Below are 16,450 nucleotides of genomic sequence, written 5' to 3' on the forward strand. Positions count from 1 at the left end.
ACGTTTCGGTCGCTTAGACCTTCATCAGGACAGACAATCTCTTTTTTTGGCAAGTGTCTGACAGTGTGCGGGACCTCTTCTTTGTCTTTCAAAGAAACCCTTTTCATTATATTCTCTATTGCCCTACGCACCTGTCACCAGCCTTTTCATTATATTCCCTATTGCCCTACGCAGTACGCACCTGTCACCAGCCTTTTGAGGTGTGCATCAGCCTTTTGCTATAATATAAGAAAATGGAACATTAACAGTCAACGTGAGTTACATACCGGTAAATCCTTTTTTGGGCGACTATAAATGCGTACTCTCACACTGGTTCAATTGTTATACTGAGTGAGAGTGACTCACTCAGTATAACAATTGAACCATGGCGCCGGGTGCCGCGGGCATCTAGTGGCTTTGAACTCTAATTGAACGGTCAAATTCTGTATTCGCACGGGTGCTACAAATTGCATTTCATATACTATTTTTACTAGCAAATGGGAGTACCTGCTCGCACTGTCGAGCCCTGGCTGACAGTGAGTACACCTTTGAAAAATCAGTTCCCCATGGACATTTCTGCTCAGTGTCTCAACAGTCACAAGAATTGCCTAAAGGTTGAACCCCTAATTGCCTTTTCAGTTTTGCTGTCCTTTCCGGTTGACCATGGCCCCTGGGCCTTATACTGTATATACTCTACATGAGAACAATTGGTTGTTGATGGCAAGGCACATGGCAGGTAACTATAATACCTGATCTGATGTACATAGTTAGGCTTCCGGTTTGCGGCTGAGACGGGTCCATGGGCCAATGGCCCGGCCCTAAGCCTGTTTCCAAGCCTACTTTTGCTTGCAGAGGATTTTGCTGAGCATGCACGGATTGCACGCACTATTCTATTTCTGTAGCACTGTCTAGCTTCACATTTCTCCAGTCACACACACTCACACAGGGGAGTTGCACAGTAAAACTGTTTCCTACAATTGGCCACTAAGCGGCTCCACTGGGGCAGTTGGGGTCAAAGTGCCTTGCTTTAGGGCAACTAAACACAGGAGGGTAAAAGCCCCACCATTATACGTTATTTGCGTGGCGGTGTTACGCACCGTAAGTAGCAAATCTAAACATGGTCATTGGTCACACTGCGAGACATCACGACATGTTGTGACCTTGTAGTTTTGCTATTTTCAGCGCACAACACACAACTATAGTAAGTATAAATCGGTCTATAACGATTGGTTCGTCACATAGGCTACCAACAAGGATATGTACAACCGTTTTCGAATCTGTGAAACTGTGAGCATGCATCAGCGATTTGAAACAACGACATCTGAGCCACTTGTCTTGGTTGGCAGAGCCCTCGTTTGATTTCTGTTGATTTCTGTTGAGTACTAAATAGCGAAATAGCGACGATAGCAGATATTCAAGCTCACAACAATATGTCACATATAGCTTCCTCATGATACACACAATCAATACACCTTGGTAACTGCAATACACCCTTAGTCTAAAGCAGTGAGAATAATGTACATTCTGCAACGCTGCTTATCATGGATTTATGTACTGTGTTGGCAGGTGATATATAATCCACACTGCATGTGTTGCACTGCTTATTTTTTACTTGAATGTGAAGTTCTTTTGTCCCTGTCTATACCATGACCATCAGCATGTATTATACACAATGTAAGCTGTTAATAATGTCCCTATCCGATGTCGGCAAGGCCAGTTTTTGTACATTTATTGTATTCTGTGTAAATAGTTTCTCATTTCTCTTCCACTGTCTGTTTTCCGCTAGTGCTGCAAGAAGTCTCTGTTAGTGTTTATGTTCCAAGGTCAGTCTGGACATGCATAATGTAAATGCACGCACGTCGCACACACGGAACATGCACACATATAACCACACACGCATCCTAGCCCACACACAATTGTGCGTGTATGCACGCACGCACGCACACACACATGCACACACAAATTCTCAGCGTTAACACTGACGATTTTCATGATCCCAGTGTTAATTAGTGGAGGAAGAAGAATTATTTGACTTACTATAATTTCAATGGCTATACGCGGCCCTCACATCTGTTTCACACGGCCAATACAACCAATATGTTCATATAGCGATCTCTGTATCTATCAGACCGTGTACGTTTTATGCCAATATCTGGAGATCGCTGATGTCTATCAGTAAATGCCCATATATGGGCATGCCCCCTTTTGTGCCCATACATGGAACTGTTTGCGCCTGATGCCATGACAACACATTCAGGATAGACGACACACTCCATATTTGGGCGTAGCTGCACTGGTTGTAGCTGAGTCATAGTAGATGTGGTCCTCCCTTAAGACAATTTTAATAGACGTCAGAATGATGTCGGAACAGGCCAGCTCCATATATATGGACACTGGGCAAGGAGGGGCCCTGTCCAGAACTCGGGCAGAGGCCTTTTTGGGTCCGACCGACTCGACACCGGGCACTGGGTGGAAAGCGTGTGTCGAATTTGGTCGGTGGGGCGAACGGTTCTCGAGTTACGTGTATTACAAACGTGTACACACACACACACACACACACACACACACACACACACACACACACACACACACACACACACACACACACACACACACACAGAGAGACTTGGTGCATTTATAGTTAGGTAAGAAAAATGGAATATAATACTGTTACTGTTAAGTAAAAATCCTGCATTCAAATTCTGTCGGTCTATCTCTCTCTCGTGTATCTGTCTCTCTGCTCTCTTATTGTTGCCAGTATGCTGGAACATTGCCAGTGTTGTGACATCATAGTTCTAATCTGCAGAGTCACTCATTCTCCTCTCCTCTCCTCTCCTCTCCTCTCCTCTCCTCTCCTCTCCTCTCCTCTCCTCTCCTCTCCTCTCCTCTCCTCTCCTCTCCAATCATCAAACCCGCCCACACTCTCTTCTCCACCTTGACACTAGCATTTTTTTGCTTCTTTTTATCTCCCATTTTATTTATCTCCCTTCTCTCATCACTTTTATTGGCTTCAAAAAAAGGTGCTCGTGAATCATCAGTTATGTCCTAAAACAGATTACCTTGAACCATTTTTCTATATCTCTTGATTAAAAACAAAACAAAAAAAGTCCCTGAGGAGCTTGTAACATCGTTACAAGCTCTGCAATGTCACTGTAAATCTTGAAATGCATAGCACCAGGCCCTCATACACAGCAATTTACCAAGTACAGTCAGGCCTTTACAGTGTATATAGTAAATGGGCATTGAAGGACATCCCAACTAAGGACAGTAGAAACCACTATAGCGTCTCTAGTATTTCGGTCGAACATTTGGCGACAATAACAGATCTATAAGCTTACAAAACATTGCAACGTTGCGCAATGCGGTGTGAGCTTGTAAATCAGATATTTTCAGTGAAGATGTTTAGTGTATAACGACAGCAGGAGAGGGCTTAATATAGAGCCCTTGGGGAGTATACCTTCAAAACAGCCCTGAAAACCCATCTGTTCACAACTGCCTTTCTGAGTTGACCCTGTATCAACTCTCTCTCTTTTTTGTTTTTTTAGCTTTTATTGCTTTTATCAATTTCTTTGTTTCCTAATAAAGTTGTTACTTTCTCTCTCTCTCTCTCTCTCTCTCTCTCTCTCTCCTCTCTCTCTCTCTCTCTCTCCTCTCTCTCTCTCTCTCTCTCTCTCTCAATCTCTCTCAATAATGTAGACATTCCTACCTTTAACTCAATGGTCGCCAAGGACTTAACTCATTCACCAGGGGGTGCCAAAAGTCCCAGACCGCCACCATATATCTTTTATTTTTTTTATTTTTTTATATAACACGTTATAAAACACGAAAAACACGTCCTTGGCGCTCCAGGACATCATGAAAAAGAAGTTAATTAAAGGTTAAACATTTCTGAATATCCTACTGTGACATTCTCGTTATAACCTTTAAATAAAAGACTTGCGTTATACTTGACAAAATGCTGAAAAGAACAGATTTCAGTCAAACAGATCTTCAGGCTACTTTGAGTAGGCCTATTACTATCTCTTTTTCTGTTTTACCAAATGGGTTCCCAAATTGGTAGGAATTAAACATGAATGTCCTGTAAAAGAGCTACAAAAAGAAAGATCCTACGCACTTTGACCTTGTGTTTAGCTTTGTATATGGTGACACCTCACACAGAAACACTCCCACAGCAGGGGGGAAATAAATCACACATTAGTAGCCTATATGTTGCATATGTTAAATCCTAGTTAGAACTTAACCACTAAAACCTTATTCTAGGCGTGTTAGGCAAACATTCAGTGAACGTGGAAGAACAATCAGAAGATTTGGTGTAGAGGGAAACAAGGAGTTGGCCTAGTTAGCATAGACTCCTGGGGAAGTCCAGTCAGCTATGGTTTAAGTTGTTATATTGTGAATCTGTGTATTCAGCACAGCATTGAGTAGGCCTACTCAGTAACATACAGTTCCATCCCCTACCAGGGGTTCCCAAACTGTGGCGCATGCACCCCCTGTGGTGCAGGAGCACACTCTAGGCTAGGGGTGCATCACATGAAAAGGCTAATGGTGCGTGGTGCTATGGTTTTATTTTCAATATATGAACATATTATGCCAATACAGTATATGGCAAGTATATGCCGAAAATAGTCTATGCTGCATATATTCAGGTTCATGTGGATATATAGGAAATATATATATATAGCTTATGCCAGGGGACTGTCCTCAGGTGTGTGTGTGTGTGTGTGTGTGTGTGTGTGTGTGTGTGTGTGTGTGTGTGTGTGTGTGTGTGTGTGTGTGTGTGTGTGTGTGTGTGTGTGTGTGTGTGTGTGTGTGTGTGTGTGTGTGTGTGTGTGTGTGTGTGTGTGTGTGTGTGTGTGTGTGTGTGTGTGTGTGTGTGTGTGTGTGTGTGTGGCGACGGGCGGCTGTGGCTCAGGAGGTAGAGCAGGTCGTCCAATGATCCATGGGTTGGCGGTTCGAATCCCGGCTCCTCCTGTCTACATGTCGAAGTGTCCTTGGGCAAGTCACTGAACCCCAAATTGCTCCCGATGTGCTGGTTGGTACCTTGCATGGCTTCCGCCGCAATCGGTGTATGAATGTGTGTGTGAATGGGTGAATGTAATGCACAATCTATGTAAAGCGCCTTGGATAAAGGCGCTATATAAATGCACCATTTACCATTTACCATGTGTGTGCAATTTGAAGTCCTACGTCATACTGTAGATATGATGTCATAGGGGACTGTGATGTCTTACATGACTGACGTCACAGACTGACCACATGAAGTCCGAGATCCACATCGGAGACACACTTTTTCCACCCTGATGCTGAGATCCACACCATTTTTATACATTTACATGTTCGATTGCAGCCCTATTTCTCAAAGCAAATGTCGTGCATGAAGCTTGAGCTCGTACGTAGATCTTCCAGGGCTAACAAGCTGACTGAGTCGGTGTACTGTAAACACTGTCACTGATTTTGATTAAGCAGCATACAACTAACAACATACACCATTAGCATACAGTATATCTCTGATATCGGGCAGAAACTCCGGTGGCACAGTTGGTAGTGCTGTCGCCTCACAGCTAAAAGGTCCTGGGTTCGTCCAACCAGGGAAACTCCCCGCTGTCAGGTGTAAAGGAGCAACTTGGACACTCAGGCATGAAGGAAGCATGAGTTCAAGTCCGTTGCTCTCCCCATGTCCCCCATGTATGGGGACTAGGTTGGCGGAGGGTGTGTAGAGCCCAGGATCACATTAGATAATTGACATAGGGGTCAAAAATGGTTTACAAAATCGTGGGATAAAAAAATATATTTAAAAAAAGAAACTCCAAAATGTTATTTTTTTCAGGAAATGAAGAAAGTCATATTTTTACATTTTAAATGTATTGGAGTGGAGCCAACTCCACCACCCCTCTCAGAGTCATGCAAGTATCTGACAATATATATATATAAATAATATTGTCAGATACTTGCATGACTCTGAGAGGAGTGGTGGAGTTGGCTGCTTTAGCAGACAGTTTGAGGGTCCAATGGAGTTAAGAGGTTTTGTCAGAAGCACTTTTTTTCATTGGTTCAATTCAATATTCTTTTTAAGCAACACACAGACATAAAGGGTGTTCAATAGCATTGATTTATTTTAATTGAATTCTGCTTTGGAAAATGATGTGCAGTGATGTGAAGTAGACTATAACGTGAGTTAGACATGACAGACCGGTGGTATGGTCCTTTAACGCAGGGGTTCTACAATAACCTTAAACCATTTTGGGCGGGAACCCCTTTTGGTGTTTTAAGCATTATGTTATAATTTAGCTATTGAAAAATAGCAGATCTACAAGCTCATAGCTTGTAGGTCTGCTATTTTTGAAAAATCGTGAAAAAAAAGAAAGAAAAAAGATTATTATTTTTTATTTTTTTTAAATAATTTGGGGACCCCCTAAAATAATTTGGCGACCCCCCCGAGGGGTCGCAACCCACAGGTTGAGAACCCCTGCATTAAAGGGAACACCTCCAATGTGTCTTTGTTTTCTACTGAGACTGCAATAAAGCACCTCTACAGCTGTGATATGGATTTGTTTAGACTGCTGCCATTAGACCTTTCTCAGAGTTTGTTTTAAAAAGAGCTGATGATCTCCTCCGGAGGGAAATAAGATCTATTTCTGCAACAGCCTGTTTCAGCTGCAGGACAGGGTTCTCCAGGGGAAGGAACTGCACAAACAGCCTGTTTCAGCTGCAGGGTTCTCCAGGGGGAGGAACTGCACAAAAATTGAGGCGCATGCATACTGTATACTAATACAGGGGTTCTCAACGTTTTTGGCCGGGGACCCCCGAAAATGCTTTGGCAACGTCTCGGGACCCCCGCCCCGCCCCCTCCTGACCCCCAATATAAAGTGACTGCTACAATAACCTTAAACCATTTTAGGCGGGAACCCCTTTTGGTGTTTTAAGCATTGTTATAATTTAGCTATTTAAAAATAGCAGATCTACAAGCTCATCTTTTTCTTTTTCTTTTTGAAAATAATTTGGGGACCCCTTAAAATAATTTGGCGACCCCCCGAGGGGTCGCGACCCACGGGTTGAGAACCCCTGTACTAATAGACTAGAGAGATGTGTGCAGTTGCAGTATGCAGCCATGCAGTATGTGTGTGTATGTGCTTACTCTACGTACTTCTTGTAATATTATTAAGGTGTGTGTGTGTGTGTGTGTGTGTGTGTGTGTGTGTGTGTGTGTGTGTGTGTGTGTGTGTGTGTGTGTGTGTGTGTGTGTGTGTGTGTGTGTGTGTGTGTGTGTGTGTGTGTGTGTGTGTGTGTGTGTGTGTGTGTGTGTGTGTGTGTGTGTGTGTGTGTGTGTGTGTGTGTGTGTGCGCGTGCATGTGCGTGCGCGCGCTCATTGTCTCTTTCATGTGTGGACCCTATGTCCTGACAAGGATATAGATTCTATATTCTCAACCTGAAAAATGGAAATTAAGAGTTTACATAGGCCCTACGTATAAACGTTCCATAACGATTATATCTGGTTTCAGTAGTTATGCATTTTCTAGCTGTTTTTTTCCGGGGCTCCCCAGCCAAAAAGGTTGAGAACCCCTGATATAGAAGATTGAGTTCTGAGATTGAGGTCTATTTTGTTTCTTGTCTTTCACTTTAAAGGTACACCCAGCGCTGCCTCAGGAAGTCCCTGAGGAATGGATCAAGGACCCCACCCTCACCCCCCCATAACAGTCTGTTCATATACTGTTGCCCTCAGGTATCAGAGTATCAAAGCCAGCACAAGCAGACAGACACATTGTTTCCTCCCCTAGGATGAGGTAAGACTGCTAAACAAGTCAAAACGATGAACTTTTTCTCTTTTTTGTATGCATGTGTGAATGAAGTTATACTTTATTACCCATTGGGGAAATTTCAAGTTCGTCCCCTGCATTTGAATCATCTTATCTAGGCTCTGAGTGCTGAGCCCAGGTACCAACTCCAGTTGTAATGCCAGTACCGTGGTCAAGGTCAATGGCAGGAGTATGTACCTATAGCATGTCTGTTGGTGGGGGAGGAAACAGGAAAGCACACTGTGACCAAGCTGGTCACAACCCAGGGCACGGAAGGACACGACACAGCCAGTTGTTCTCAAGTAGGCTCTTTATTCCTCTCAAGCCAGGGAATTGGTCATCAAACAAACTATCTCCGTCATTAACAGGAGCCAAAACAAAATGTAACAAGTCACAGTGTCCTCAATGTGAATCCTATAACATGAACTAAACAGTCACCGTGTGACATTTAAACATCCAATTCTAACAGGCAGGAATGTGGAGTATTGTGTGGCTCTGTCTGGACCCAGCCTCTCACTGCAACAGAGAAACACAAACCCATTAGCTTCCTTATATACACAGCAGCTGTCCTTCATTTAATTGACACAATCTGCTGCAGGTGCGCCTGTGAGCTGGCAAAGCCAGCCCTGTCACCCCACTCACAGATACCTTGATCCCGCCTCCTGCCACACACACACACACCGTAAGAGGAAACTACACACAGGAACAACATGCAAATTCCACACACAAATGCCTCATGCATGCCAGGGTTCAACTTCAAACCCACAACATTGTTGCTGTGAGGCGACAGTGCTATACTGCTGTGCCACCATGTGTTAAGGCCTTTTCAGACGGGGAGCGACTGACGCACCTTGGTAATTCATTTTCAATGAGAGGTGATTATGTTGGACAGGCAGAGAAGTTGAGGGGCGTTGAAAACAAGCGAGCGTGGTCCTGTGAAATTGTCACTCACGTGCTCGTTTGTGCATGCAAACTAGACTAGACCTGGATTGTGGTGAGCTTTTCTTTCGTGCTACGCGTCCCGCAGCCCTCACGAGCAGACGCATCGCTGATCCAGGCGAAAACGCCTGCGTCAGTCGCTCCCCATCTGAAACGGTCTTTTGTGACGCATTGCTTACTAACTCATAATTTTTTTTAGGCTTCTCCAGTTGCTCAATGTAAGACAGCAGGTGCTGTTGTTTATTATTATATACTGTATATGTATTTTTTGACTACGGCTACCATAAACCATTGTCATAGCTAGCACGTGACAGTGAATAAACAGAGCACAAGAGATAACAGGAGATGTTGGAGAGACAGATTGAGAGCACTGCAAAGCGTAAAAATGGACCCTGAGTTTAGCTAACAACACCCTCTGGACTTACTGTGTGGGAGAGACCAGGAGGCTGTCCGTCCAGCTCTGCTGCAAAGAGGCTGAGCTGCCGAGTCATGGTACAGCTGGAATAAGGGAGAGAGGGGGCAGTGGTGGAAAAAATACTCAATTGTTTTACTTAAGTAAAAGTATTAAATCAATGCTGCACTTCAGAAGTCCTGAATTCAAAATGTACTTTGTCATAAAAATGTACTTAAAGTAAAAGTGCACATTCTGCAGAATGTCTCGTTTCAAGTTTTCAAATGTATTAAAGTCTTTTGAAAATAGCCGATCTACAAGCCAAAATGTATTTATGGTTGAAGTTGTTAATATATGTTTTGTGATAATGATCAAAATTGACAAAGTAAATGTGCTTAGTTACTTTCCACCACTGGAGAAAGGGGAGAGTGAGGAAGAGATTAATGGGGCGGTGAGAGAGGGAGAATGGAAGAGATGGATGGAGGGAGAGAGAGAATAAAGGGAGATGGCGGGAGAGAGTAATAAATGCATGGATGGAGAGATAGAGAGGGAGGGATACAGACCATAGAGAGGAGGCGAAGATATAGTAGAGATATACAGAGACAGGAGGAGAGAGACAATGGTAGAAGATATTTTTGAGTGGTGTAAACCACTCCTACAACTGGCTTTGTTAGTTTACGTGTCTGTCTGTCTGTCTGTTCGTACCAAAAAATTAGCACGGTTGCTATGGTCACCCAGTTCACACGGGTGTGATTTCATTACGTCAGACATTACGTCAGACCACAGCTGATCAGTCTATATAAGACCTTACACCACTCAGTTCACACGGGTGTGATTTTTAAGTAATGTAGCAATACCACACACAGTATGAATAGACACAATTACTTTGTTACAATTAAAAGGCCTACACTCAAAACGTACTTTAATGGTAGGGAAAGTACAAAAGTATTGGCATCAAAATAATACTGAAAGCAGCTAAAAGTAAATGTCATACATGTATTCTACAAGCTCAACACGCCATGATGTGGCGCTTGTGAAATACTCAAGGGAACAGTCCACAACTGGTGACTATAGGAAACGTTGAAGGAGTAATGTATACAAGTTAAAGGATAGTTGTAGAAGATGGGAGGTGTTGTTACATAAGTGTACAGTAGACCTATAGAGTAGAGTATACAGTATTGCTGCAGCATGAAATGCATGTCATATCAGCAGTGGGAGGTTCCATTCATTATTGGCTGGATGTAATCTCTCCCTAATGAATGTGAGTTACAATGCAATCTCTCTCTCTCTCTCTCTCTCTCTCTCTCTCTCCCCCCCACCCACCCATGTCTCTTCTGTGTGTGTTTGCGTGCAATGCTACAGTTTCACAACTAGCAGTTGAACTCATTTTGTTCTTCAAAGTGACTGTCGCCACTAAGCAGTTATCGATTGGTTTAACAATAATTAGTTCTACAACCGTACATTTTTCCTATCATTTCATAATGGATGATTAACTTTTCGGGGTAAGTGGGCATGACCCTTTGGGCAAGTAGAACATGACCTGTACTTGCCCGATGGGTCAGCCCCTGTGCTTACACTAAATTAGTGTAAGCACAGTGCATCTACGTAACTCATTTTAAATTGTTATGTGTGAAGGTATTTTGTCTTTCTAATACGCACAAACATCAGACGCACAGCTGTGTAAAACTGTTATGTTACACAGCTATTTGCAGTTCCCCATAAGGGACTTTAGTTACTGTACAGTCAGCTTTGTTCTACAACAAATCATGCACACATAACTGATTGTATGCCTATAACTATTTGAATTATAACTTATACATATTGAGAACTTATATGTAGTGTGTATTGGTGACTCACCATGCTTCTCTCTAAAGTTGTAAGCATAATCTATGGTACGCTGCTTAACAACTAAAGTCTTGAATACATATTATGCAATAAGTACAGTGATATGCATACAGTAGTGTATATAGTGTATACAGGGCTTAAAGTTCTCAGTCCTGGGGACGGATTTCAGTCCTGAGGATTTCATAGGGGTCATTAAATGAGATCAGTGCAGAATGCAGATGTGCAAAAAAATCATTTTCAGTCTTGGGAATATACTAGAATTGTCCTTCGTTTGCACTGTACAGTATATAGTATGCAGCTGAGTTGTTCAACATTTGACAGTGTGTAATATTTAATATATGATGTCAGTACATCTCTGAACCTGTAGTGACTCTCTCACAAACTCCTGTTCACTTTTCTACTGCAGGGATTACAGTGATTCTGACAATCAGCTGGGAAGAAGAAATTGTGCAATAGTTTATAGACGGTATGTTTATTTCTTTATTTCATTGCAGATTGTTTGAACAAAAAGGCGGAAAGGCTGGTGTATAGAGGTTAAAATTGACTCATTGATATAGTTAAATGAACACAGAGGACTTCACAGTGTATGGCGGAAACAGAGCAAGGAGACAAATCATTTAAATAGACAGTAATGCATGCGCTCCAGGAAACCTTGCTTGGAAGGATTTTTTGAGGACAGATGAGAACTTTTAGAATTAAAAAGCCATGCAGGGAAGGGCTCAATAAAAGAGCTAACTCTCTTTTCTTATGCTAACACCGACTCATTTAGTTAATTAATTAATGACACTAAACATTTTAGAAGACAAGTCGCTGAAAAATGGAGTGCCTTTGCACGCACGCAAAGTGGCCCACAGCGGCCCAGAGCATCCTTATAGGCAATTACCTTTGGCTCAGTGGTTAAATGTTGGCTTTCCATGCGGGAGACCCGGGTTCGATTCCCGGGTGTTACACACAAGGGCGGCTGTGGCCCAGGAGGTAGAGCAGGTCGTCCAATGATCCATGGGTCGGCGGTTCGAATCCCGGCTCCTCCTGTCTACATGTCGAAGTGTCCTTGGGCAAGACACTGAACCCCAAATTGCTCCCGATGTGCTGGTTGGTACCTTGCATGGCTTCCGCCGCAATCGGTGTATGAATGTGTGTGTGAATGGGTGAATGTAATGCACAATCTATGTAAAGCGCCTTGGATAAAGGCGCTATATAAATGCACCATTTACCATTTTTCACACGCACTCACACACACATCCTCAAAGGTTTCAACACAGACAAATCATTTGTCGATGATGTGCATATCTGTGTGTTCTCTTTCCTGTACAGTATGTAAGTGAACTACAAGGTCAGATGAGGACACACACACACACACACACACACACACACACACACACACTAGGCCAGGGAATGCAGTCCCCGTCTACCATGGTGTTTTACAGCGCTATCAAGTCTGAAGGCATAAAGCCTGAATCACAGCTTCTAGGTCTGCTACAGTATTTTCGCCGTGCGACACTGTTGCACGCCAGAGCATAAATGAGGCATATTAGCTAATATCATAACCTGTTCCATGACTCAGACAAGAGAGCATTTAATGATGTAAGTGATCTCTCTCTCTCTCTCTCTCTCTCTCTCTCTCTCTCTCTCTCCATTGCATTCCACTCTCTCTCTTTCTTCATTTTCTCTCTTTGCTCTCTCTCTGTGTAACTCTCCCTCTATCTCTTCATACCTGTGGCGTTCCCGCTGGTCTGTCTTTCTCAATATTTCTCTATTTTAATGTATACTATGTCGCTCTTCCCTCTTTCACCTGTCTCACACCCTTCTTCCTCTCCCTCCCTCTCTCTCTCTCGCTCTCTCTCTCTCTCTCTCTCTCTCTCTCTCTCTCTGGGCCAGGGAAATGTGCTGTGTGTGCATGGAGGTTATTTGGTGCAGGAGGAGACTGTGGGGAGTAATTGATAACAGTGCAGATCTTTAGCTATACAGGGAGGAGAGCTGTGTTTGTGTTTCGGGGAGGGAAACGGGAGAAAAAGACAAAATGTTTAACGAATCGAATCCCAAAGAATGGGAAAGAGACGGATACAGACAGGCAGATAGACCAGGGGTTCTCAACCCGTGGGTCGCGACCCCTCGGGGGGTCGCCAAATTATTTTGGGGGGTCCCCAAAATATTTTAAAAATAAAATAAAAAAAGAATATATATTTTTTAATTTTATTTTCACGATTTTTCAAAAATAGCAGACCTACAAGTTCATAGCGCTATGAGCTTGTAGATCTGCTATTTTTCAATAGCTAAATTATAACAATGCTTAAAACATCAAAAGGGGTTCCCGCCCAAAATGGTTTAAGGTTATTGTAGCAGTCAATTTATATTGGGGGTCGGGAGGGGGCGGGGCGGGGGTCCCGAGACATTGCCAAAGCATTTCCGGGGGTCCCCGGCCAAAAACGTTGAGAACCCCTGAGATAGACAGACAGAGAGAGAATGAGTAGAACAAAGTACAAGCTAATGCTGCACGATTCTTGCTCAAATGTGAATCTCGATTTGCCTCGATTTGCCACAAGAATCGAGATCACGATTCTCACACGATTCTATTTTTTTCCATGAAAATATTTATTGTCTTTACTTTAGTCTGTAGTTGCTGAACATTACTATACATTCAAAATGTGGTGAAGCCTTTAAAGAGACAATATCAAAGTGCTTGACTTAAACCTGTCTTAAAGTCTCTCTATTGTAGCAAAAACATAAGAGTAACTAAAATGAATTGGACAGACAACTAGTGCTGCAGGATTCTTGCTAGAAATGAGATCTGGAGGTGTCTGAATCTAGATTGCGATCTTTTTTCGATTAATTGTGCAGCACTAGTACAAGATTTATGCAAGGGAAGTAACATGCTGCAGCTTTGATGGCTTCATAGATTAATTTGACAGCATATCATCAGTGTATGAATGATATGTTTGTTTGTTTACAAACATCTTTGCCAATAATATGTACAGTTGGATTCATGTAACGTTGTATTTTTAGATTTATTTTTTACGTGTAACAAAGTTAAATCTGTGTTCCAATTCCAAATTGTTTTATATTCAGTTTTAATATTTTTCTCTTTTTCAGCTTAAGCTTTGAGATCATATCAGACTGAAACTTTTGTTTCTATTTTTGCACTACAATATGTTTTGTGTGTAATATGTAGGTTGTAGGGGTGTAACTAGCAATTGCGTTTGGGCCCAGAGGCATTTGGGGCCCATGGCCGCCCACCCGTGCCGTCGGTGAAATAAAATTATAAATGCATACAGGGCGCCCGCGGTGACCAGCCTGTGTGCGGGCCTACTGACGTCCCTTTAGGTTGATTTAGCCAATGTTCATTTGGGGAATATTTTAAACGGCCCTTGTTGGAAATTGTTGGGTTGTTGGGTGGTTTCTCCCAACAATATGTAGCTTCAAAAGCTCATCAGTTTGAATGGAATATTCATTTATTTCTCAAAACTATAATGTAGCCATAGAGTAGGTTTCTCTAGGTTGCCCTCAGTGATGTAGCAGTGACAACACAGTGTTACGTAATTTGGTTCTTTTATAAAAGTCACATGTCAGCCGTACAGTCAATGTACTTGATAGGGAAGTAGAATATATTAATAAAGAAAAGAGAACACAAGCCAACCAAACTAGACCAAGGAAGTGCTTATAAAAAGGGTACTTTAATTTCCTAACTAGTCTCTCTACTTTTGCTAGCCATTTGGCTAGCTATTCTGCTCAATAAACATTTTGTTACTAGACAGTGTTTTGTGGGGACCTGCAGTCCCTGACGCCAAAGTCCACACCCCGTTTTTCGACAATCTCCCCCCTTCTTACGGCTCGCGCTGAAGATGTCTGTGTCGGGGCTGAAGGCGGAACTGAAGTTCCTGGAGTCTATTTTTAATCCGAACCACGAACGCTTCAGGATCATCGACTGGAAGCCCGACGAGCTGAGATGCCAGTTCAACCTGACCAGAGAGAAACCGTTGATCATCCACTGCAACATAACGGAATCCTACCCCTCCATGCCTCCAGTGTGGTTCGTGGACTCCGATGACCCAAACTTGGCGCAAGTCTTGGAGCGCTTGGAAGGCGTGAAAAGTGTCAACACCCTGCTCGTGCAGCAGCTGAAGAACCTCATCTGTGACCTCTGTCAGCTGTACGACCTTCCCCAGCACCGCGATGTGAAGTTGTTGGACGAGCCCCTACCTGCAGTGGGCCCCGGAGGACAGGAACGAGGGCCTTCGACCGCCTATGAGGTCACATCCGAGGAAGAGGGGGAGGAGGAGGAAGAGGGGGAGGAGGAGGGGGAGGAGGAGCAGGAGAACCGATCTACAGACATAGAAGACCTGGACCTGGATGATCTGAACCTGGACTTTGACCCGGACGACTACAATTCAAAAGAGGAGGATGAGGAGGAGCCAATGGATGGCGAGAAGAATTCGGAAGACGACGGCATCGAAAAGGAGAACCTCGCGATCCTGGAGCGGCTCCGCATGAACCGGAGGCGAGATCACCTGAGCGGCACCGTGTCCGGTTCGGTGCAGGCCTCTGACCGGCTCATAAAAGAGCTCAGAGACATCTACAGGTCCCCGAGTCACAAGGCGGGCGTCTATTCCGTGGAGCTCGTCGATGACAGCCTCTACGAGTGGAACGTCAAGCTGAGGACGGTGGACCCAGACAGCCCTTTGCACCGGGACCTGCAAGTCCTCAAGGAGCAGGAGGGAAAGGATTACATCCTGCTAAACGTCTCGTTTAAAGATAACTTCCCCTTTGATCCGCCGGTGTTGCGGGTAGTTTCGCCTGTGCTTTATGGAAATTACGTCATTAAAAGAGACGCCCTGTGCATGGAGCTTCTCACTAAGGAGGGCTGGAGCAGTGCCTATTCCATAGAGTCCGTTATCATGCAGGTCACTTTCACGTTGGTCGAGGGAAAGGCCAGAGTGCAGTTTGGAGGCGGTCCGTTGCAGTTCAACTTTGCCGGTAGTAGATATCCATTCCTGCACTTTGACATGCCATATCATTACCTTTTTACCACTAGGTTCTCCTGAAGGAATGCAAGACCTGGAACGTATCTGTGTCACCGTAGCTTTTAACCACTTTAACCATTATTTTAAACTTTAGCTGTTGAAAAATAGCAGATATACAAGCTCATGGCGCATGAGCACATGAGCACATGAGCTTGTAGATCTGCTATTTCTGAAAAATCATGAGAACTTTTGCAAATTTTTAAATATATTATTTCACAGCGAACGTTTTTAACTCATATCTTTGCTTCTGGGGGGGTCCCTGGAACAAACTATTTTCAGATGGGGGTTGGCGGCCAATTACATAAATTTTTGGGGTCCTTGACATGAAATAGTTTGAGAACTACTGATAGAGAAACATCATGTTTCAGAACTGCTAGGATTTAGAAGAATATTTTTTAGAATATGCATGCCTCAGGTCTTAATGATTTAGAACAGGGTCTGTGTGAGTTGGTGCAGTCTTTAATGTCACAAACCGCTGGTCCAAT

General features: G+C 43.5%; 1 protein-coding gene across 1 annotated transcript; it reads left to right on the forward strand.

Moving 5' to 3' along the window:
- Positions 1-14,786: 14,786 nt before the first annotated feature.
- Positions 14,787-15,986, forward strand: LOC306940269 (ubiquitin-conjugating enzyme E2 Q2-like; the record flags this gene model as incomplete). The annotated part of the gene is made up of 1 exon (XM_079525291.1): positions 14,787-15,986. One exon carries the CDS (start codon positions 14,787-14,789, stop codon positions 15,984-15,986), a length of 1,200 nt encoding a protein of 399 aa, XP_079381417.1.
- Positions 15,987-16,450: the final 464 nt, after the last annotated feature.

The sequence above is a fragment of the Electrona antarctica genome, assembly GCF_951216825.1.
Source record: "Electrona antarctica genome assembly, chromosome: 16".
Taxonomy (NCBI): Eukaryota; Metazoa; Chordata; class Actinopteri; order Myctophiformes; family Myctophidae; genus Electrona; species Electrona antarctica.